The sequence below is a fragment of the Castor canadensis genome, chromosome 9, assembly GCF_047511655.1.
Source record: "Castor canadensis chromosome 9, mCasCan1.hap1v2, whole genome shotgun sequence".
NCBI classification, from domain to species: Eukaryota; Metazoa; Chordata; class Mammalia; order Rodentia; family Castoridae; genus Castor; species Castor canadensis.
In genome coordinates this window covers 9,093,347-9,118,385 of record NC_133394.1, presented here as the reverse complement: position 1 = coordinate 9,118,385, position 25,039 = coordinate 9,093,347, and the positions used below count along the sequence as shown (strand labels likewise).

The following is a 25,039-nucleotide window of genomic DNA, read 5'->3' as shown; positions in this document are numbered from 1 at the left end:
TAAAACAACCAGAGCAAAACGGACTGGCGGTGTGGCTCAAGTGGTAGAGCGCCTGCCTAGTAAACATGAAGCCCTGAGTTCCAACCCCAGTCCCATCAAAAAAAAAAACCAAACCAAAACCACCAAAAAATACTAAATAAATTAAAATTGGCCTATTAATGGATTTTCCAGAAATAAATGAATTATTGACACATATAACAACATGTGTAAGTGCCACTAAAATGTCAGCCACAAAAAGCATAAACCATTGATTGCAATGTATATTTCAGGACAGACATCTGCAGGAGTGGCCTGATGGCTGCAAGGAGCTTTCTGAGGTGTTTCTTGACTCTGATGGTAGTTACAAGGACATCTGCATTTGTGAAAATTCATACAACTTTACACTTAACATTTATTTATATAAATGTTCCTGGATAAGGTTTATTAAAAATAAGATTTAAATGAGATTAAAAAATGAGATGCTTGTTGGGGCAGATTTATGAGTTTTATATTGTACTGGTGGTGTTGCTATTTAGAGTTTCCAAATGACTTTTTTTTTTGCCCTCAGCGATGGTAGGTTTTCAACTCAGGACCTTGTACATGCTGGTCAGACACTGTACCACTTCAGCCATGCCTTCGTCCCTCTTCTGCTTTAGCTATTTTTCACGTAGGATCCTGTGTTTTTGCCCAGGTTGGCCTCAGACCTGGATCCTCCTGCCTATAACTCCATGTAGCTAGGGTCATGGGCACATGCCACCACACCTGGCTTATTGATTGGGATGGAGTCTTGCTAACTGTTTGGCCTAGGCTATCCCCAAACCAGATCCTTCTAATCTCTGCCTCCCAAGTAGCTGGGATTACAGGTATGAGCTATTGCGCCTGGCCTCAAATTACTCCTTATTGGTTGAGTTTTTGTTACTGTTGTTCCAGTTGTTTTTTAATGAAAGACATACATATTTTAATTTTCCTTCTTCTTTACACAGAATCATTGTAAAAAATAAATTTATACTAAGAAAACAAAATGCCATCTTCCACCTGCTCACCTCCCTCTATGAGATTATTAATGGTTTGGGGTCTATTTTCTAGATTTTTTTCTCTGAAACAGGGTCTTTGCTATAAAACCCACACTAGCCTTAAACTCATTATGTAGTGCAGGTTGGCCTCAAACTTGAGATTCTCCTGCCTTAGCCTCCTGAGTGCTGGGATTACAGGTGTGTGCCAGGGCCTGACTCTATCCTAGACTTTTTAATGTATATATAAACTGAGTTTCTGTAGAAGTAGAATCTTAACAGTAGCCCTCTTTAGCAGCCCATTCTCTCCCGACTTGTTTATATCATCAGTGTTTTCCATGTCGATATAGATACGTGTCTTAACCTTTTAGTTGATTCTCATTGCATGGGTTTATGTTAGTTTACTTGATCCTTTATGTTGAGTTTTTTTTAACAACTTGGTTAGGAGACTTTTCTTAAAGCTGAGTTTGCCTAGCAAGCACACTGATTTTGCTTCAGTGACATATTTACTTGGAATGGCTTCTGGGGTACACAGTGGGAAGTGGCAGGGCCTCTGTTCTCTGTCATCTAGCAGAGGAAAAGCTCGTGAACTCCTTGACATCCTAGATCAGTATGTGGTACGTCTGTCAGTACCTGTTGATGTTAAAATTTGTTGCATTTTATCATTCTTTGAACTAAGCTACAAATACTTCAAAGCTAGTTTAGTTTATGTGAAGTGCATATGTTTAGGTTTACTTCTGTTTTTGGTGGTGTGAGGTTTGAGCTCAGGGTCATACTTGCTGGTGCTCTACTCCTTGAGCCACTCTGCCAGTGAGTGTGCAGTGTTTAGGAGAATATAAAAATTGACTAAGGTAGATAAAACTTTTGCCTCCAAATACCTAGCCAAGGAGATGGACATGTAAAAACATGATTATGATATAATGCAATACAGTGAGCAGTGGTAATGACAGCACCTGTGCCAGTAGTACTTTGGGTGGAAAGATTGATGGTGGGGTTGTAAAGGACTTACTGGAACTGCGTGAACAGCCTTCAGTAAGTGGAAGGGTTTGGAGACGAGCTGCAAACATGAGTGAAAGTCATGGAGACAGAAACATGGAGGGATTAGGGGCAGTGCCAGGAGGCAGGTAGCTATGTGAAGTAAGGAAGTGACGAAGGTGTGAAAAGCATATTAGTGGCTTATTATTGAGGCTTCTGTATAATAAAGTATCATAATCTGGGTGGCTTAAATAACAAATTTATTGTCTTTATTGTTTTAGTTCAGGGAGCTAAAATTTTGGAGATTTTAAAGGTTGATTCCTTTCGAGGACTATGAGAATCTATTCATGCTTCTTCTAGTTTCTGGTAGTTTCAGGCATTCCTCGGTGTGTAGGTGATATTTTTCTGTCTTTACGTGGTTTTCCTCCCTACTTGCATTTGTCTGTTTCAGACTTCCCTTTCTATAAGGATTCAGCCAAATTGGATTCGGGCTCATCCTAATGATTGCATCTTAACTTGATCATCTGGAAACTCCATTTCCAAATAAGGCCACATTCCTGGATACTAGGACTTGGGATCTGAACACTTTTTGGAAGATAGTTCAACCTGTAATGGGCGGGTTAGAGTGTTAACATTGTTTACTGTGTTGACCTTTCCTTTTAGACAAATGGGGAGTGGTTAAAGCTTTTTGTGCAAAGAAGAAACATGAACATCTTTGATTGTGATGGGATAAGATGCCTCCAAATTGAAAACAAGTAGATTTGAAGATTATTACTGTTATTATAATGCAGTAATGACCACCAGCAACTGAGTACTTTCTCTGTGATAGCACTGTGCTACTTTGGGCACACTTAATTTTCAAGGGACACTGAGATCATGAATATTATTATAATTTGCTGCTTAAATATGGAGAACAGAAGTGTTTTATGGGAGATCAGGAAGAAATGTTGATAATTTCAATTTAGACATTAAACTTGTAGTATTAAGTATATACATAAATACATACATAATATGTAAAATATATATAAGAAGTATTAACTATATATATATATATATATATTTTTTTTTTTTTTTTTTTTCAGTATTGAGGTTTGAACGCAGAGCTTTATGCTTGCTAGTCGGGTGTTCTACCATTTGAGCCACTCCTCCAGTCCTTTTTTGTGTTGGATATTTTTGAGATAGGTTCTCCCTAACTATTTGTCCTGCTGGCTTCAAACCACAGTCCTCCTGATCTCTGCCTCCTGAGTAGCTAGGATTCTAGGTGTGGGCCACTGGTGGCTGGCTAAATATTCTTATAGTGATGATAAGTTGAAGATTTGGTTCTGGAGTTCAGGTGCCTGGCAGAAAAACATTTTAAAGCGAGGCGATGGTCATTGTGTAGACTCAGCAGAGAGGTGGTAGAGAGTGGAAACTGAAAGAGAATTTGGTCACTATGACATTTGGAGAATAGCTTCAGTGAAGTGGTAGAGGCCCGATGAGTCACAGAGGTAGACTGTGACTTCTTTTGAGAAGTATATACAGATATAAGCAGTGAAGACCAGCTATTTGAGGTTTTTATTAAATACAAAAGCATTTCAGCTTTTTTATAGTTAAAGGGAAGGAACTATTGAAATATTAAAACCAAACCTAGCTAAGACAGAAAAGAGAATGGGGCTCTTCACCTTGCATAAAACATTAAACCAAGAATTTATTTCTAGATTTTTTCTTTTTCTTTTTTTTTTTTTGTGATACTGAGCCAGACAGGCACTGTACCACTTGAACCACTCTTCCAGCCCTCTTTTTCTTTCTTTCTTTTCTTTTTTTTTTTTGGCAGCACCAGGGTTTGAGCTCAGGGCCTCATGCTTGCTAGGCAGGCACTCTTACCACTTGAGCTACTACGCAAACCCCTCTTTTTCTTTTCTTTTCTTTGGATTTTTTTTTTTTTTTTTTTGGTGGCACTGGGGATTGAACTCATGCTTACTAGGCAAGCATTCTACCACTTGAACCTCACCCCCGTCTTTACTAAAACCTCAAATACAAAATATAGAGTCTTAAAAAAAAATTTAAGCTCAATAAAAGGCTTCTGCAAGAAAAAAAACAAAGTACATGTTGACTTAATAATTTCCTATTTTGTGTAAGACAAAGAATAAGAGTCCAGCCCTTGTTTTTGAAGGGCTGGGGGGATCTGGGATTTGAACTCAGGGCTTTGTACTTGTAAAGCAGGCACTCTACCACTTGAACCAGACCTCCAGTTCATTTTGCTGTGGTTACTTTGGAGATGGGTTCTTGTGAACTATTTGCCTGGGCTGTCCTGGAACCTTGATCTTCCCGATCTCATCCTCCCAAGTAGCTAGGATTATAGGGTGAGCCACCAGCACCCTGCTGTGAATCCAGCTTTTTAACATCAAAGAAAAAAAACTGCCATCCCACAAACTGGCTATATTAAGAATTGAATCCTCTATTCTTCTGGATGAGCTTTATAGACACAGCCTGTAGGCAGCATCACCTAGCTATAAAATGGTGTTAATGAGAAGCGTGGGATAAGTGAAGATGGGTGTGCTCTTTAACTCATTAGAAACTAAGAGAGTCACATTACAAGTAGCATTTAAAATAGTGTTGACCCAAACACTGAGTGTTTTGTTTATGTTCAATCCAAAAGTCTTATACAAGTTGTTTCCTTCTTCTGGAATCTTACAGGTTTTTTTTTTTTTTTTTTTAGAAATAGGGTCTTGCCCAGGCTGGCCTTGAACTCCTGAGCTCAAGCAGTTCTCAGCCTTCCGAGTAAGAAGGACTACAAATGAGTGCTACCGTGCCCAGCTTTGTAGTCTTTTCATAGCAAATTTAATATGAGATTGTTTTAGATTGTGAACTCTCTACTCTGTCCTGCAGATAGGAAGTAAATCAAAGTAAATGAAACTTACCATAGCATGAAGTACTTGAGGACTAGAATTCTGTACAAGGCTAAAATTCCTTTATTCTCTTCCCTACCTAATAAGATTCTAACCTTGATTGCCTGTGTCAGCTGAGAACACTTGTTTCACCCCAAATGTTTTGCTTTGATCTACTTCTGAGTGGTGGAGGAAGACCACGAAGAACTCAGAAGCAAATCTACAGAACAATACAGATCTCTTTCCTGGATCACACCTCCTGGGTGAACAGGCGATACCAGGTTCATACATTACACTGCCAGATACCACGTTGCATTCCCAAGAACTAACTCATGCTACTGTCACCACCGATTACCTGAGAACCTCTTGAAACCCAGTGAGCCCAACACTAGGCTGTCCAGCTGTCTTCTGGAAGCCTTGTGACAATGCTAACCTCCCCTAACTCGGCACACAAAATAAGTAATCCACTGCATAGAAATAGTTGTAGAAAAAAGTAAATAAATGATGATAAATAAGGGTAATGACGCTTCTGGAAACAAGGATGAGATGGGTGGAGGACACTTAGTATTCCAAGATATTACTAATTTCTGTTTCTTAACCTGAATGATAGGTAACGTGTTTTCTTTTTGTTGTTGTCAGGGTTTTTGTTTGTTCAGTTGGATGGTGGTGGTTTGAGCAAGATCTTGCTATGTAGCACAAGCTGATCTTGAACTTGCAATCCTTGTGCCTTACAAATTGTGTATTGTTTCTATTGTTAAAATGTACATATATGTTGTGAGAAGACTGAAGATCTGTGTTCTGATCTTTGTATGTAATCTAGAAGCTTGTAGAATGTTTTCCCAATTATATATGTCACAATGATGTGCTTCAGTGTAGGTGTTACCTCATTTTTTGTACTTGACACTTGGTGAGTGCTTGCAAATGGGCAGCTCATATTCTTTGACTCTAGAAAATCTTCTTGGTTTATTTCTTTCCAAATCTTACGTTCTTTCTTTCCCCTTTTTTTCTGTTTTTCTGGAACTCCTGTTACTCAGATTGTGAACCTCCTGGACTGGTCCTCTAAACATTGCTATCTTTTCTATTGTTTTATCTTTTTTACCCTCCCTGGTTCCTGATGATTTCTTCAGTTTTATCTTTTAAGCTTGTTTCTTCTCCTCTTTCTTCTTCTTCCTTCTCTTCTTCTGTTACTGTTAATTTCTTATTTTGGTAGTGTAAGGTGTGAACTCAGGGCTTTCGTATTTGGTAGGCAGGTGTTCTACTGCTTGAGCCATACCTCCAGCCTGTTTTGGCCTGGTTATTTTGGAGATAGAGTCTCACTTTTTTGCTCGGACTGGCCTGAATCTTCATTCTCCTATTTATGCTTCCTACAGTAGCTGGGATGACAGGTGCGTACCAAAACACCCAGCCTTTTCTGTTGTGACGGGATCTCACAAACTTTTTGCCTGGGCTGGCATGGAACTGCAGTCTTCCTGATCTCATCCTCTTGCATAGCTGGGATGACAGCCATGTGTTATCATGCTTAGCTATTGGTTGAGATTGTGTCATGTGAACTTTTTACCTGGGCTAGCCTCTAACTTTGATCCTCCCAATCCCCACCTCCTGAGTAGCTAGGAATAGACACGAGCCACCAGCACCTGACTTTTTATTTGAATTTCTTTTTCTGTGGTGTGGCAGTTGAACCCGAGGTCTCACACATGCCCACCAGTGCCCTGCCACTGAGTTATATCCCAGCCTTACTTCTTCATTTTAGCTGTTGTGTTTTAATTTCTAAGAACTCTTTAGTTTTATTTATGAGTATTCTTTACTAAATTGTATTCTGTTCTTGTTTGAAGGACATATCATTTCTGGTGGCCATATAAATACATACATGTTTATATTCTGTTGGATGTTTTCCTTGGACGTTGAGTAATATTTGGCTGTCTGCTCATGGAAAGCTGTTTTTGATATGATGTGATACTAGCACATGTTCCTACTCATCTCAGTTTCCTTGTTTGGAGTGGTAGAGTGTCTGCCTAGCAAGCATGAAGCCCTGAGTTCAAACTCTAGTACTGCCAATAAATAAATAAATATTTAAAAAATCCCTTGTTGTTTCCTCTCCATAGAGAAGGCTGGTTGCATCATGGAGGAAGGGAGAGGGGCCAGGAATCAAAAGTGCATTCTCAACAACTTTCATGAAGTCTTTCTTTCTCTTTCCCTACCACCTGCTGCTCCTGCTCCTCCATTTCCAGAAACAATGGGTGTTGGTTTCTGTTGACTCTCCACTGTCAAGTATATTACAGCTTTTTTTTTTTTTTTTCCAGTACTGGAGCTTGAACTCAGGGCCTACACCTTGAGCTACTCCACCAAAACAGGGTCTCGTGAACTGTTTGCTCAGGCTGGCTTTGAGCTTCAGTCTTCCTGATCTCTGCCTCCTTCAGTGGTTAGGATTACAGGCGTTAACCACTAGTGCCTGGTTTAAACCTAATGAAGTCATTTACTGCTGTTTTAATGGGTTTTCAAGAGAGAGTGAAATTATATGCATGTTTTTAATCTACCATCTTAATCCTCAAGCACTGATTATTTAAAATGTTTAAGAGTTAGTCCTTTCCAGCTCTTGTTTTTTACACTCCTCTTTATAATACATGAAACTTGTTTTGTGGACTACTTGGAACTGTATGAACTCAAGCATTTGTGAGTGAGTTCAGAATTTATGAATAAAAGGTTGACTGTTTTTTAAATTTACTCTTGTAGGAAAGTGAAAAGGTTTCTGAGTACCCAGCAGTGATTGTGGAGCCAGTTCCAAGTGCCAGATTAGAGCAGGGCTATGCGGCCCAGGTTCTGGTTTATGATGATGAGACTTACATGATGCAAGATGTGGCAGAAGAGCAAGAAGTTGAGACGGAGAATATGGAAACAGGTAGACATCTCATAAAATGTTCATTGTTTTTGCGTTCTCATCTTTAGGCTTTAGTATCACGGTAAATGGATGAATCTTGCACTGAAGAACTTTCGTTTAATGCTACTTAGTACAGCTTGGAAACCAGTGAAATATCTCTAAGGGAGTTTATGTAGATATAATAGAGTTCTACATTATAACTTTTTGAGTTATAACAGAGTGTCACATTGTGGATCTCATAGAAAAAAATTACAGCTGCACAGTGATAAAATTATTGTTTTCTGGGAGTGCAAATAATCACTGGTTGTTTTTACTTTTGGAAGTCAGTAGGTTAATATATGAGAGTAGCTTTTGGAATTAAAAAAATGAATATAGAATTCTCATTGTGTAACTTACTAATTGTTTCTTGAATCAATATTGATGAACAGTGAGATTTTTCCTTAGACCAGAAGCACATTTGTAGTAGACTATCAGATTCCTCTTCTGTGTTTGCATCTCAGACATCTTGGTGTATTTTCTATCTGTAATCAGATGACTATATCTTTAATTTGGGACTAGTATGTATAATTCTTAGACCATAACCATGACCATAAAGAAAATACAGCATCTTCCCAGAAGCATTGTTGTGGCTTATATAACAAAAAATAATGAGAATTCACTTAAGCTGTTATTATTAAAAACAAAAGAGTCCTTATAATTGGTTTCTAACCCTAGTAGAAACTCTTGACTATTTAGATAAATTTCTGTAATGATTAGAAATTTTGAGTGTTTGATGTCTTTCTGCTCTGTGAGGCCCAGTGGCACTCTCTAGGACCGCTGGCTTCTTCAGCTTCAAGTTGTTCTTCCTCCAATTTTATTTTAGTTGAGCTGAGAGTTTGGAAGTTACCTTGCTCTTCAGAGCAATGATGACGACTGTGCCAGCAAACCCCAGGTGAAGTACTAATTCATTCATTTTATCGTACAGGGAGTAAGGTTTTCATGTAGACTCCATGACTATGTAGTCTAGGCTAGGACCTGGTGCACATAGGCAATCATGTCTCTGAGAGCTGGGAATGTTTTCTAGTCTGAATGTACAAGTAGGTTCAGAGATTAATTTTCTTCTTGAGGAGAAAGAACAGTCCCAAGTATAATGTAGGATGACATTTTTGAGTATATTTTGTAACTGATTTTATTATAGAACAAAACACCAATAGCACAAGAAAAAGTGTGATAAATTGAATGTGAAAAAGAGAACTTGTTTGAAGTTTTGATAAAAAAATAACTGATTTTAGTAGGAGATTAGAAACTTAAAAAACGAAAACTATAATGCCAAATTTGTATAAGTAGATAAGTTAGGACGTTTAATATATTAAAATGCCAGAGCAGGTTGACCAAATGCTGTTAATTGTACAATTGATTAGAAATGTGTCATGAATTTAAATTAATTCAGGTAGAAACAATTCAGAACAGAAAGTGAATCTCTTAGGGATTTAGTTTTCTCAGTCATCTTGAAATTGAGGGTGATGATGTCATTTACGGGACAGGAATATGAGTGAAGGGGAAGGCTAGGTAGCAGGAAGCTACTTGGTGTTTTTTTTTTAATAAGTGGTTTTTGATATTCGATAGTATTTCTAGACTTATTTTTCTTAAACACCAAAAGGAAATGTAGTGAATCACATTATTCTAAAATAGTATAATAGTATAAAAGTGCCTCAGAATTCCGGTCTTTACTTGCTTTATACTATACAAGGATTATTAGTAGTCCTAGATCCACTCAGATTTTTAAATTAGGCAAACTGAGTTGTTGTTTCTTTTTGAAAGAATCACGCATTTCTAGATGAATTAAAATCTGAGTTGACTTTCATTTTCTGGACATCTAGAGCATATGTAGATGAGTAAAGGTTGCCATGACTTTTCTGAATGTACATTTCCTCTTAAGTAATGGGTTAGGTCAGATTCATTTCTCGGGATAATAAAAATTTGTAACCTAACTCCAAATATTTGTAGGTTTTGGAAAAGAAACCAAATGGGAAGAAAAGGAAAGGAATGTGTATAAGATGGCAGTTTTTATTTGGTGAATTGGGGGAATTAAGGTCTGTTTACAGCTGGACATGGTGGTACATGCCTATAATCCCAGCACTTGGGAAGCTGAGGCAGGAGGGTCTCTAATTCAAGGTCAGCCTGGGCTACATAGCAAGACCCTGTCTCAGAATAATAAAATCGTCTGTATAGAATAAGATACATCTAGGAAACACTTCCTGGTTATAATTTAGATTATATCAGTCTAAAAAAATGTTCATAGCTAAATTTATTAATCTGTTATATTAGTTCTCTCTGTATGCACATTGAAGGTTTTCTTTCTTTTTCTTTATACCCATATGTGTACATGTCCACACCAGAAGTACTGTTCTTACTGTTATGCAGGTAGGAGTACTAAAATCGTACAGTGGTTTACATCTAGCCATCTTCCTTATTTTGTGTATAAAAGGATATCTCATTTTGTTAGTTGTAATTATGGGCTACTTTGCTTTACCTTTTTATAAACTAAAAGTCTTTGTTTCCCTCACAGAGCTTATGTGTAATACTAATGCTCTCTTAAATTTTATTGGAAAAAAACAAATGTTTTGAAACTTTATGAATAGGCATTCATCTAATCCTGTAATAAATTGCCAGTGATGAGGCACGAAGACTGGCTGTTGTAAGTAGGAGCTGAGGGATGACTTGAGACACAGTAAAACAGTAGGAACAGGAACAGAAGGGGCTTGCAGAAACAACGTTACTACGTAAGATCCAACAGGACTTGAAATGACAGATAAGGGAGGATGCTCAGTCAGGAAAAATTTTACTTGTTTCTTGGCTGTGAGTGATGGTGATGCTATTGGAATTTGAGGAAGGAAAGACTGTTTTAAGTTTAGTAATAGCCATGTTGACTTTGAGTTGAAGCAAAGCCATTTCAGAAGGAATATTTAGATACATAAAGATGCACAAAGGTAGTCCCATCACAAAAGCAATGACATGCTCAAATTGGAGTACTTTATGGAATGTTTTAATGAAGGGCTAATTAGGAATGTGTGGGTAAGCATAGTGTTCCCTTAGTAGAGAGGGAAGGTACTCCAGAGCTGGCAGTAACGCACAGGTCTGTTTCTGTCCTTTGGCTCAAGGTCAAGGGGGGAGGGAAGGGCTACTGGAATACAGAAGCAGCAGCTTTGAAGAGCGGGTCACCTTGGAAGAATCTGGGACCTTGATCAAAGAGCACAGCTGGTTGGAGGACAGTGCTACAGAAAATGAGCAGGGGTTAAGTTCCCTGATTTTATTTTCCTCCCTGTTTCCAAGTCCTGGCTAAGGCACTCCGTTATCAAACCCAGTCTGAAGCAAGTAAGCTCTGCTGATGAAGTCAGTCTCCCGGACAGAAAGTGGGTTAAAGAAGGGTGGAGATCTGGAGGGGCAAATGCAAGATGTCCAGTATACTTAGAGCCTAGTAACGAAAAGTCAGGGAGAGACTGATTTGGAAGTCATCCTCATTTGAAGGGATGGAAATAAATTACATCTGCATGGGAAAAAGTATTTAAGAGATTTCCCTGTGGGGGAAGTCATCTGAGTTTGATATTTAGCTCTATGCTACACAATAAAAGGACAAGGAATTAAAACTGGTAGCCTTAAGGAATGCTTAGATTTTGAAAAACAGGAAGACGAATATGATAGAAAATGATAGAAATACGATATGATAGAAATTTGCATGATTATTTCTGAGTTTAATTTATTTTTTCTTTTTTTAGCCTTTTCGGAGGCTTTCTTAGGTAGGAAAGGGAAGCATTTTGCCTTGGATTAGTTGGTTCTGGTTTCAAATTTCCCTTTTATCACTTCCTTGGCATAATTAAACTTTTCAGAGAGTTTCATTGTCATAAAATAGGAATTCACGATTTTGAGGATTCCATAAAATAAATACAGCACATTTCCTAAGTGTTTCTTGACTTCATTAGCACCTTTCTGTATGCCTTCAAATTTGAACTGGTCTTTTATACATCAAAAAAGAACATGTGTTTAACTTTGTTTACATCTCTGTGTTGTATTTTTCTCCTTTCACTTCCATTCTTTTTAAGATCCTTCATACGTTCAGTCTCTTTTTCCTTGTGATCCTTCCTTAACTTCTTATGCACTGGTGTCTGTATTTATTCTTCCACTGGAGCGCTTCAGAGTCCTAAGGATCTAGCTTTCTTCCTTATTGCCCTTAGCATGGATTGTTTATACTTCGGAGCTTTGGCTCGTCCTCTTCTACCCATAATGTGCTCAGGGATTACCGTTTTTCAAGGACCTGAAACTTCCCACAGCTACTGTGACCTGCATTAGATGCTTTTTTTTTCTGATCTCCTACTGTGGAGTTATCCTCTTCTTATATTGTTCTTTTGTAAAGGCTCTTTGTTTTCCCAGTTAGTATGTAAGCATTTTGAAGACAGACCTTTGCAGAATATAATGTTGAATATATAATAGCTAGTTAGGAAATACAAGCCAAAACAAATTGAGTTTTGAGTGAGTATTGTAATATACTCAAGAGCCATGTATGGCTAGGCATATTGGCCATACCTATAATCCCAGCACTCGGGAGGCTCTGGCAGGAGTTGCTACACAGCAAGACCTTGTTTGAAAAACTGCAAAAGAAAAAAGAATGGATGAATGAAAGAGAAAACTATTTTTGTAAAATCTCAAGCATTTTTGTTAATACACTAAATATTGAATAATATTATATAAAAATTTTCAAGTAGGCATTCAAAGTGTGTAAATAAAATCAGCTAAAGTATTGTGTCAAATTCGTGGTGTCGCACTCAGTGAGCTTTACTGCATAAGCATGGTTCGTTTTAGTCATTCTCGCTTAGACTTAAATGTGATTTTTTTCTTATAATAAAAGCAGTATATGCTCAATGGAAAATTGGGAAGTCTTGCAAATAGTAAACAAACTAAAAATCCCATAATCTTGCTAGCAAGGAGACAATGACTGCTATTGCTTTTTTTTTTTAATATTTTATTCATGTGTGCATACAATGTTTGGGTCATTTCTCCCCCCTCCCCCCTGCCAGCTTCTTTTTTTCTTTTTTTAATGGTATTAATTTAGGATTTGCCATATGTGAGCCTTTTTTTTTTTTTTCAAGACTATTTTGTTTAGTCTGGCCCTGAACTAGCAGGCCTCCCGACTCAGCCTCCCAAGCAGCTAGGCTACAGGTGTGCCACCAGCCCAGTTCAGTTCTGCTCTTTTAGACATTTCCACGTCTTTTTAACATGCATTTTAAGCATTGTTACATCATATTGTATATAATGCAAGTAGACTTGCTCATCTTTATTAATTAACATTGGTAGTGAAGTGGTCTTTTAAGTTTCCTTCATCTCTCTTCTGATCAATAGAGGAAGGACCTTGCTTCTTAACCAGTTGATTATAAAGAAAACTTAAGAAAAACCAAAAACCTCTTTAGTGAGCAACAAAATTATATTTAAAGATTAGCCAAGAAGATAAGTGAATTATAAGGAATTCATGTAATTCAATAAGAAAGCAGTGATTTTTTAATAAATGAAAGTTCAGTTTTTTCAATGCAGTATAAAAAAATCAGATTTCTCTATTGAAAACTAAGAAGCCAAATTTCTTTCTTGACGAATGTCAAGACTAATTCGACTTCATGATGAGCTGTGATAACTTGTGTATTTGTTATGCCATCAGAAATCCTCCCTGTGGCACAAAAGGACTCTTTTAATTAGAAAATATTGTTGCCACAGGGAGGTAGAAGACCAACATGAAAAACTGGGGATCTGAAAAGGAGCCCTAGTCCTAGGATCACCTGAAGGTGAGACAGATTGAGCCAGAAGGAAGACAATCCTGGTAGGTTGGTTTTAATTTATTAAAAATGTTAACAGTTTTATATTTAATTAAAATTATTTCATCTGCCTCTACCATAGTTTTGTTTCAAGGGTGACAATGATTCTTCCTTAGGGAGCAATGATGAGATAGTATTTTTCCTTCCCAACGGTTTTCTGAGTTTTCCCTTGTTCCTGTGTTTCCTTTTATAGGTAAAGCGCTAGGACTATTGTTTCATGCTTTAAGTCCTTGCAAGTTGTTACTGACTGACATCTTCTGGTCTTTATTTAATTTTTTTCTTTTCTATTATTTCCTTTTCCCATCTAGACATTTTCCTAAATCTTTAAAAACTATTTTCTTCCTAAGACATATTGTGCAAACTTTGGTAAATGTCACAATGTAACCCCAGCACAACAATAATATTTTTTTTTCTTCCAATTACCTATTTTTTAGGGGTTAGCCATAGGTTTTCTAAAATGGCAAAATGTTAGTCTTAAGTTTGTTGAGTTTTTATTCTAGAATTATTTGAACTTTAATTGTACTGTGACTTAAATCAGCAATCATTATTGAAGAAAGGTTTTAATATCTTAATTTAGTCTGATATGCTATCAATGATAAGAAACACCACTTTTGTACCAGTAGAGGAAAAAGATGCTGCCAGTTATGTATTTTAAGATACATCCTGATTTCAGAGATATCAAGATGTGCATCTTAGAGTTAATACAATATGATATCATGCAATTATGAATTCTCCCCAAAGTACCATTTATTTGGAATTAGATATTAAAATATCCAGCTTATGAAAAATAGGGGTGAGTTGCAGTATGACAAAATAAAGCTTCTGTTTTTTAAACTGCCATTTTAAAAACAGGGTCCTTTAAAAGCTCTTTAAGGGCTGGGGATGTAGATTAAGTGGTAGAACTCTTGTCTAGTAAGCGTGGGGCCCTGGGTTAGTTCCCCAGTAATACACGTGCACATGTGCGCACACACACACACACACACACACACACACACACATGCGCGTGCACACATGTGAGGTCTTTGAAAGAGCCACTCATCTTTACTGCACTCAATTATATGTTGTACAGATTATCAACTATATGAAGGGGAAAATAGTGAACAAAAGCAATTAATAAACCAGAAACCAAAAAGAATGATTTTAAATGATGCTCGTATGCTTTCATAAACATCCATTTTACATAAAGGGAAAGAAAAGTATATTTGCAGAAGAGATCATTAAATGATGTTTGTTTAGCTGCAGAGTGGCTCAGGTGGAAAGAGTGCCTGCCTAACAAGTGTGAGGCTCTGAGTTCAAATTCCAGTACCACCAAAAAAAAAAAAACTGCTTATAAAAGATGTTTGTTTAGTTTTGAAAACTAGTAAAATTCAATTTCTTTATAACCAGAGGCTTAAAAAAAAACACTAGATAACTTTAAAATTTGCTGTACAACTGTGTGTCTAATACAATTTTTATTAATTCAAACTGAGAGGGCTAAATGTTAATTATATAGAATCTAAAAAAATCATTCTCACTGTATAGTTGAGGTTTAGCACAGGTGCTATGGGATACGTAAACTGTAGCTAGTAAAGTGGTCACTGCAATGAAGCAGATTAGCGTATTCGTCGTCTCAGACAAGAGCAGCTACAATCCACTTGTTCAGCAAAAATCTCTAATACAACACAGTTTCATTGACTTCAGTTACTGGATTGCGCATGGTTTCACCTATGTCTTCTCCCTCTCTGACCCCCGACCCACTGTTTTCTTCTCCTCTTGCAAGTGCAGCCGAGTAAGGATTGCTCAAGTTTCTTAGATGTAGAAGTAGCAGTGCCTTATTAAAACATATCTCTAGGCAGAGCCATACATTGAGTCAGCCACCTGTCAGTACTTAGGAGGATCTGTCTTGTGCCAGGTTCAGAACTGTTTTTCATGTGGTAAACTCTCTTTGCCCTCCCTGGACTTTCAGTTGTGGAAAAGATGAACAATTAAACAAGTTATTATAACAAACTTGATGACTGTTATGATAGGGTCAGTTAAAGGAGTAAGTGGATGGGATGCAGGGAGGTCAGAGAACACCTTCCTGAGAAAGTGCATCCAAAGGCTTTGATGTATTTAGCCAGGAAAAACAGCAGGGTACAAAGTCTGGGAAGGAGAACATGGCTGCCTGGAGTGGCTCAAAGAGAAGTGGTATGGCTAGATTATGGAGCGAGCGTGAGAAGGACAGGGTTAACATGAGGTTGAAGAGGCTTACCCTCTTATCGCTGAGGTTTTTTAAGCTTCGTATCTGTTTCTTGAGCCCTTATGAGTTTGAAGCAAGCTGGCCATGGTGTTACAGGCCTGTAATTCCAGCACTTGGGTAGGTGGAGGCACTAGAATCATGAGTTCAAGGCTAGCCTGAGTACAAATTGAGACCCTGTCTCAAAATAAACAAGGGCTAGCCATGTAGTGCAGCGGTAGACACTTGTCTGAGCCTACACAAGGACATGGGTTCTGTCCCCAGTACTGCAAATGGAAAAGGGAAAAAAAAGTTTTTAAATATACAAATTTAATTATTTCCAAAATAATGAATACTGAAAATGCAAAGTGAAATAATGAAACAATTATTTTAGCAGGCATGGTGATGCATGTCTGTAATCCCAGCTACTCAAGAGGCCGAGGTAGGAGGATTGCAAGTTGTGGCCAGCCCAGCAAAGTACCGAGACCTAACTCAAAAACAAAATACAGTAAAAGGGGTGGAGGCTCAAATGGTAGAGCACTGGCCTTGCATGAATGAGGTCCTGAGTTCAGTAAAACAAGAATTACATAAAATAAAGTCTTAACTCCTTAGCTTCTCATTCAGAGCTTCCTGTTACTTTGTTAATTATTCTTACTCACCTCCACTAGATTGTCTGCCTCTACAGATTTGGGCTGTAGCTGTGCTGACTGCATAAATACAGTAGGCTGAAAGTGATAGAGCTTAAGATAGACAGTTGCACAGCTGTCCTTTCTTTTTGGAATTAAAAACTTAGATACTTTGGTGCAGTGCTGTTTCAAGAGGAGGAGGAGTCATTGTCTCTTACCAGCCTCTGTACCCGTTTGTGAGAAGTCTGGTTCTTACCTTGGCCTGGTGAGGCTTCCCACAGCAGCAGCCTGTCCTGACTGAATGCCTTGGCTACTTGCTGATTGACTTCCAAGTTATGTCATTGATCATTTAGACTGGGAAGCATAAGTTAATGTATTTCTTGTGGCTCCAGTGACTTTGATGACAAACTTCTAAGTAAGAGGGATCCCAAAACCCTTTTTATATTTTCACCACTGCATACCAACAATCGTCGGGGTATTGTTGGCAGTCAGTGTCTGGCCTCACGTGCCATGGTGGATACCTTAATAATTATATACAGAAGAGCTACGCTTTGAGCCTGTACAGCTGAATGTAAATCAAAGGGCTTTGTAATGGAATCTTTTTAAAAAATGTAACTTACAGTATTTGAAACATGTAAAAATCTATGAAGGACTCAGCAAAAATACATCTACTTACTAACAAAATAAATATTGGAACAGAGTTAATTTCAATCTTTTGTAAACCCCAACCTAATATATTCCCTTTCCCTTCTTCCTTAAGATACCTGCTGTCCTGATTCTGATACTAATCATTTAATGGAATTTCATAATAGATGTATGAAAGATCCCATGTGTCACTGTTCCAGGTGCTGGGGCAGGAAGCATGCTCCCCTTTGACCCCCTGTGTTTGCCAGAATGTTCAAGTGTGCAAGAACACTCCTGTGTTCATGAGTCAGGAGTCTTACAGGACTTCCTTAAACAGTAGCTCCTCACTTCTTTAATCTCTTCTCATTTTCTGCTCGCAAACGTTTACCTATTTAATAAAGACACGCCTGTTCTCAGAACAAGGTCTGTTTTGTTGTCTTTCAGTTACCCCCGCCTTGACTTGATGTCTTGGGAATGCTTTTAGTTAAGCTTTGGAATTTTTAGAAATCAAATCGTTTATTGCTATTTTTAATTTTTAAATTTTCTTGAGATAAGCTCACTGTGTAGCCCAGTCTAGCCTGAACTGCTTCACCCTCTCAAGTGCTGTGATTGTAGGCATGTGTTATCATGCCTGACTGAAATTAGAGATTTTTAAGTCCAACTCGTCACAGGCCCCAGAACTAGTTAGCAGTGGTGGAGGTCCAAAAAACCTTGGCTCCTGATTCTTAGGACAGCCTCTTTCTGTTTTAGAGCACTGCTTTCGGACCTGATAGACTGTTTATTCTTGGTTTTTCAGTAAGCTTTCGTAAAACAATTATTAATCAAATATTGTGAATTTTAGTTTTGCTACCAAATATATTTTAAAAAATTTTTATTTTATTCATATGTGCATACAATGTTTGGGTCATTTCTCCCCCCTTCCCCCCACCTCCTCCCTTACTCTCCCCCCTCCCTCCCTTACCTCTCACTACCCGGCAGAAACTGTTTTGCCCTTATCTCTAGTTTTGTTGAAGAGAGAGTATAAGCAATAATAGAAAGGAACAAGGGTTTTTGCTAGTTGAGATAAGGATTTGCTACCAAATATTAAAACAGAATTGTACCTTTAATATTACCCTTGTACCTTTAATATTTGTATGACCTTGAGGAAACCTCTCTCTTTCAGTGTGAATTTCCACATCTACAAAATGTGGAGTTATAGCAATTGCCTCTTGGGTGTTGTGAAAATTGGTGAGGTATTTGCAGTGTTTAATACGGTGCTGGTGTAAGGAAGGCTCAACTGGTTCTTCACACTGCTACTAGGATTAGCTTTCCAGAAAGCAGTTTTGATTGTTGTTTTCCTGCACAGTCTTTCTGTTAATTATTATGACATGCTGGATGAAATAAAATACCTTAGAAAGATGTGCTGGGATTGGGTGTGTTGCTCAGTGGTGCAGAGTGTGCCTGGCATGCATGAGGCACAACCCTGCCAGAAAGAAAAAAAACCAGAGAAGTGGCTCACACTTGTAATCCTAGCTACCCAGAAGGCAGAGATCAGGAGGATCGCAGTTCAAAGCCAGCCTGGGCAAATAGACCCTATTTGCAAAAAACCCATCACAAAAAAAGTTTGGTGGAGGCCCTGAGTCAAATAAAAAATAAAAAATAAAAAAAAGACTTAGTAAAATTCTGTTTAGCTTTGGAGACACTTTTATTGAATTACTCCAAAATGTGAAGATTGTCCAGTTGGTGGTAAAGATGTCTCTGTCTCTTTTAATTATAGGTGTCACTATTGACTAATTACTACTCTTAATGTTACGTTTTATTTATTTAACGGGCCTCTAAATCCAAGTTATGCCTTAAGGAGGTGGGGACAGGGGTGTGGGAAGTGTCTGTAAGTGTCTTCCTTCGGGGAAGTGCCTAGGGTTTATGGAGGAGGTCACCTCTGAGAGCAGATCAGGACACCTTCAGCACAGGGCCTCAGGCATGCGCTCCGTGTTCTACCACTGAACTCAAACCCCCGCTCCCTGCTCTGTTTTTTAAAGAAAAAAAAGTCATCTCAAATCCATACTGGTAGTTTTTCACATCCAATAATTGACAGATTTAATTTCTTTTTGTTTGTTTTTGTTTTTTTGAGACAGGGTCTGGCTTTGCAGCCCAGGCTGGCCTTGAACCTACTTTGCAGCCCCATTAGCCGTGCATCCCAATCGTCCTCTCACTCCTGAGGGTTGATGTTACAGGTGTGTACCACATGCCTGGCCAGTTTAAGTTTTTTGACCATCTGAATATTTAGTACATTTCTTTAAAGGTTCATTCAACATTTTATGAACTCTTTGTTGGTTTGAGATCTCTTCTGTCTCCATGACAAAAAATTTTATGGCTGGTGTTTTTTTAAATTTGAGCGTGAACCAGAATTACCTAAAGGGCTTGTTAAAATACAGATTGCTGGGCAAGAATTTCTGGTGTGTTTTGTTGTTGTGTTTGTGTTTTTGTTCTGTTGCCTGGGCTGGTGCCTAACGTGTGGGATCGAGCCGTCCTCCTGTGTCAGCCTTCCTTGGAGCTGGGACTAGAGATGATGCCACCATACGTGGCCAGCCAGAACTTCTGAGTCACTGGGTCTTGGTGGGACTTGACAGGTTCCATTTCTGACAAGTTCCCCAGGGACATCGATGCTGTTGGCCGAAGGACTGTTGTGAGAATCAAAACACCAAAAGAAAGCTGCTACCACAGTGAAAAATCCAATTATCATTGCAGTTTCTTACAAAGTACCACAATGGGTTGTGGTTGGAGTCAGAGAGAAACCCTAACATATCAAGTTTATTTATAGCCCAGGAGTAGTTCTGAGTGCTTTACATATTAACATATTTCACTTTCAGCAACCCCATGCTGAATGACTTTTGCAAGATTAGACAGTTATTTTGGGGTAGAAGCAGGGATTCAAACTGAGACAGTAAATGGAGCTCCGGAGCTCAAGTTTAGGCATGGAAATGTGCTGAGTTACACTCCTTCTCTCCCAGTGGGTGCGTGCAAATGCACACGCACGTGCACGCATGCACACACAGTTGTGACCACATGGCTTTTTTCATCTTTCCGTTAATCTAAACTCTTCTACTTCTACTGGGTGTGCACATGTGCCATATTCTTTCTTGAATTGATTGCTTCCCATTTTTCAAGTTTCTCAACTCCTGGTCATCCTTCAGTTCTTACTTTGAATGTCACTTTGCTAGAGAAAGAAAGAAAGGCCTTAGGAATTCTCAGACTCAGGTGGGACTGTTCCCTCATCTTTATTACAGCCCCATTCGCTTTTCTTTTTTGTTAGCGCCTTTATCTCGTTATACACAAGACTCCTGTACGAGGTAGTAAATATATTCCACAAATTCAAATCATGTAAAATACAGTATTATTATAAACTGAATGGAATGACCTGGGTGGTTTGCATGGTGGAGGAGGGTGTGTGTGTGTGTGTGTAGAATAAGTTCCAGGATTCAGTCTAAGGTAATCCAAATTTGTTCAAAGTCTGGCTGTGGTTTGGTGCCACCTGGTGGTATTTATATACTCTGTGAGTGCTGTATGAGGCTAGGGTAGAATCTGGCAGTCTGTTACAACTGTCTCTTGGTAACTGTGATGGGTTGGCTCTTGGACCCATTTTTCCCACACCAAAATCCATGGATGTTCAAATCTGTTCTATAAAATGGCACAGCAGTTGAGTATACCTATGCACATCATCTTAAAACCACCTGGAGATGACTTATAATACCTAATACAATGCATATGTTTAGTAAACAGTCGTTACACTGTATTGTTAGGGGACTGATGACTAGAAAAACAGTCTGTCCGTGTTCAGTACAGATGGATTTCCCCCCAAATAATTTTAGTCCATGGGTGCTTAAATCAAAGGATGTGGAACCCACTGATACATAGGGTCAAAAATACCGGTTCACTTATGCATTATATATTTATATTTGTATTTATTTGCGTAATATTTCTGTACTGTGCTTCATAAAGTCAGAGTCCATATCCACCCCTTAACCAGACTCAGTCAGGAACCAGTTCTTTCTCAGTAAATACTTGTTAAATGAATGAGAAGACATACTGAACCAGAACAGAGTGCCAAGAATTTTCCATTTTATTTACAAACTGACAAGCAGTAAGTTTGACTAGAGTTTAGGTTTTATGCAGGGGTAGATTGAGTGGTAAGTCTACAAAAGTACAGTGGATTAGACTGACTGCCCTTAAGTAAAGTAGTGTGAATAAAATAGCAGTGTGGAACATGATCTAGGGAAGAAGAGAAGTAAAAAAGAAGACCATACATACATACATTTATTTGTTTGTTTGTTTATTTACTTATTTATTTATGGGACTGGGGTTTGAGCTCACTGCTTTGAACTTGAGCCACACCTCCAGTCCATTTTGCTCTGGTTATTTTGGAGATGGGTCTCATGAACTCTTTGCCCTGGCTGACTTTTGGAACGATGATCATCCTGAGTTCAGCTTCCCAAGTAGCTAGGGTTACAGGTGTGAGCCACCAGCATCCAGCTAGGAACATTTATTTCAAACATCCAGAGCATAGAAACGTAAGACATAGCTTCCAAGCCCTCATACCTGTGATTCTAGCAGTCAGGAGGCTGAGGCAAGGTGATTGTGAGTTTGAGCATAGCCTAGGCTACATAGCAAGACCCTGTCTGAAAAAAGCCAGAATGAACAAACAAACAAACCCTGAGCACTGGTGGCTCACACATACAATCCTAGCTACTCGAGGCAGAGATCAGGAGGGTCACAGTTGGAAGCCAGCCATGGGCAACAGTTTGCCACAGCCTATCTCAAAACCCATCACAAGAAAAGAGCTGGCTCAAATGGTAAGAGTGCCTGCTTAGCAAGCATGAGACCCTGAGTCCAAACCCCCTTTTGCAAAAAAAAAGAAAAAGAAAAGAAAAAACTTAGCTTCCAAAATTTATGCCATATAATAGGTGATATATACACTAAACTTCACCCAACTTTACAAAAGGCAATAAAGGAGGAAAAAGTTATGGAAATAGAAATCATAAGTCAAGATAGTAGAAATAAGTGCAAAGCATGTCAGAAATGATGTTAAAGTCATATGCTGTGTTCTTAAAATGAGTCTAAATCAAATGAGTGGAGACAGGTAACATGTAACAAACAAAACAAAGTTAAATTTAAAAAATGAAGCAACATGTTCACCAGAAAAACACTAACCAGAAGAAGATGAGGTAATAAAATAGAATTTAGGGTGAACGTCTTTAATTAGGACAAAGAACCCTCCAAATTGGTAAAAGGGATGACATTCCAGAAAGTATGGTCATCATGAACTTACATGCATCTATAATCATAGCTTTGAAATACAATTTAAAGCAAAAACTTTGTGGAAAGAGTAGCCCAGCTGGTCATCAGAGTCACCAGTCCCAGTGCTAGCTGTGCAGTGAAGAAAATGAATAGAGGGCCCAAGTGCACGTTTTATTTGTGCTTAAATAAACACTCAAAACTGCAACAACAAAAAAAGCAAAAACTTTCAGAATTTCCTGAAGTGCACATGATTACAAAATAGTAGGACTTGCCACATCTCAAAATTGAAAGAAGACAAAATTTTAAATGGCAACAAAGAATTGAGACACAGTGTCGCCAAACTTCATAAAGTGGAGATACACAAAACATTATGCCTAATTTATTAAAATAGAAGCGTATACATTTTCAGTTATACATAGATCAGCTTTTAACCATGTACTATGCTATAGGGAAGTATCAACAATGTCCAGAAAATCACTATCACAAAGTATACTATTTCATCATGATGCAATAAATTTAGAAAACAGTGAAAAGATAAACTACTTCATAAAGTTGGAGGTTAAAACTCAGTGGAATCTAACAACTAATTAGTGGATCAGAGGAAATGAAAATTATAAAACATTTCAGTAAAACAGCAGTGAAAGCATTGCATATTAAAACTTGGGATGTGACTAAGTAGGGCTCACTGGGAAATGTAATCGCTCTAAGTGTATTTTTTGGAAAATATGAAAGATTGATACAATAAGCATATATTTATATCTAGATGTTAATAGAGGACCAACAAAACAAAGCCAATAAACTAGAGAAATATAAACGTAATAATAAACAAAAATTAATGAACTAGAAGATAAAAAAGAGTAAGATTATTAGAAAAAGTGGATGAATCCTCTGTTAAGACAGATTAAGGAAAAATGAGTACTATGAAGGAAATGTATGACCAACAGATAATTATGTTCATAAGAATATTATGAACAAGCTATTGACAAGGAATTTGAAAACCTATGATAATATATAATGTTAAGAACATGTAAATTACAAGTGACTCAAGAAGAAACAGAAGACCTGAATTTAATATTTTACGTGTGCATGCTGCTCATATATACATTTAAATAGCATTCACCTCGCCTGATGGAGCAATTCAAGTACCTAGCAAGCACGAGATCCTAAGTTTAAACCCCAGAACTGCCTGAGAACAAAAGGAAACCCTATCCTCTCCTTAAATAAAATCCACCAGACAGACCCAGATCTATTACTAATATTTCAAGGGATGTACATAATCCCTGTCATATGCTTTCACAGAAACTCATCTTATGAAGCTAGTATAACCTGAACCTTACAGTATAAAAATAGAAAATTTCTGGTGAAATTCATCTATATGAATGATTATAGGTGCAGATAATCCACATGAAGACTAGCAGGTGAAACCCTGCATTGATTTTTAAAATATTTAATGACTAAATGCGTAGCATGGTGGCAAAGATGACTGCATATTAAAAAATAAATCTCAACATAATAACATGACTAGATTAAAGGAGAAACCTACCTAATGATCTTGATAGATCCAAGAAACATCTGTGAAAATTCAATACCTGTTGAGGATGAAGACTCTTAATGTGGATTGGAACTTGATAAGGAGTATGTATTAAAATCTGTAGTAAACATTTAATGGACAAAAAAGATTCCAGCTACCATTTTTACTACAAACACTATTCCTTGAGGTCCTACCCAATACACTAAGACAAGGAAAAGAAATAAAAGGCGTAATGATCAGAAGAAAAGCAGTGTCATTATTTACAAATGGTTTAATTAACACTTAAAATCTGGAAGGCTATACAAATAAAATTGCTAAGAAGGTTTATTGCACAGGTTCATCAGGATTGCTATACAAGAACTATAATCAATAAGAAACTTAAACAGATTTTACTAATTTAACAAAACAAAATAAAAAAAAAAACTTCACTAGGAGCCCAGGACTAAATCTTAACAACAATATGCAGTCCCTTTTTGATAATGATTATTTGGCTATTTTATGGATGAAGATAAAGAAGGAGATGGACAGTTTGTTCAACAGAAAATAGAAAATCTAAATGATACAAAATCAGTCATTGATTCTGTTTATCTTTAGCCCACGAATGCTTATGGAAATTCGTGAAGCTGTTCTTTGTCACTATAAATTCAGTCCAACTCCAGTCAAAATTCCAAGAGGACTTGTTTTTGGTGGAATTTCACAAACTCTGAAATGAAGATCCAAATAAAGTCTAGACAATTCTGCAAAAGATCAAAGGATAGTGTATTTGCCCCGCTATCCACAAAGAAGGATTCTTGGGCTGCGGGTGTAGCTAGTGGTCAAGCACACTGGAGGTCCTGTGTTCAATTCCAAGCACCAAAAGATAAAGAAAATTAAAACCGTAGGGAAAAATTAAGATATATTGGTAATGTATTTGTAGCCCACAGACAGTAATTTAATATAGGATAGTTTGAGTGCCTAGAAACAGAGTATGCATATGTCCATATCTGGTATATAATACATATAGATTTAGAAATCATTATATTAGGATAGTTAAAGAAATGTAAATTTAGGTTACTGTTTCATACTCTTTTGGTTTTAGTTAGTTATTCCTTTTTTACCTTCTTTATACAACAATCTTACCTCCCTCCCACGTGAGCATCAAACTTAACATCAAGGTATATTTTAGTGTGCTGATGATGTATGTATCTTGTCAAATTTATAAGTTATATAAATAGGATTAGGCATCTTACTCTGTTCCTTTTTTTTTA

The 25,039-nt window shown here is 37.6% G+C and overlaps 1 protein-coding gene across 4 annotated transcripts in view; it reads left to right on the top strand.

Annotated features, from left to right (window-relative positions):
- Positions 1 to 25,039, top strand: part of Elf2 (E74 like ETS transcription factor 2) — a 93,901-nt gene that overhangs the window by 29,475 nt on the left and 39,387 nt on the right. For 2 of the 4 annotated variants that reach the window (XM_020171490.2, XM_020171487.2), the window contains exon 4: positions 7,562 to 7,727. In XM_020171490.2, the coding sequence (XP_020027079.1) occupies positions 7,562 to 7,727 (166 nt within the window). Of the gene's footprint in view, positions 1 to 7,561; positions 7,728 to 8,576; positions 8,638 to 25,039 lie in introns of those variants that run through there. The other 2 variants (XM_074041181.1, XM_020171493.2) reach the window with 1 other exon arrangement.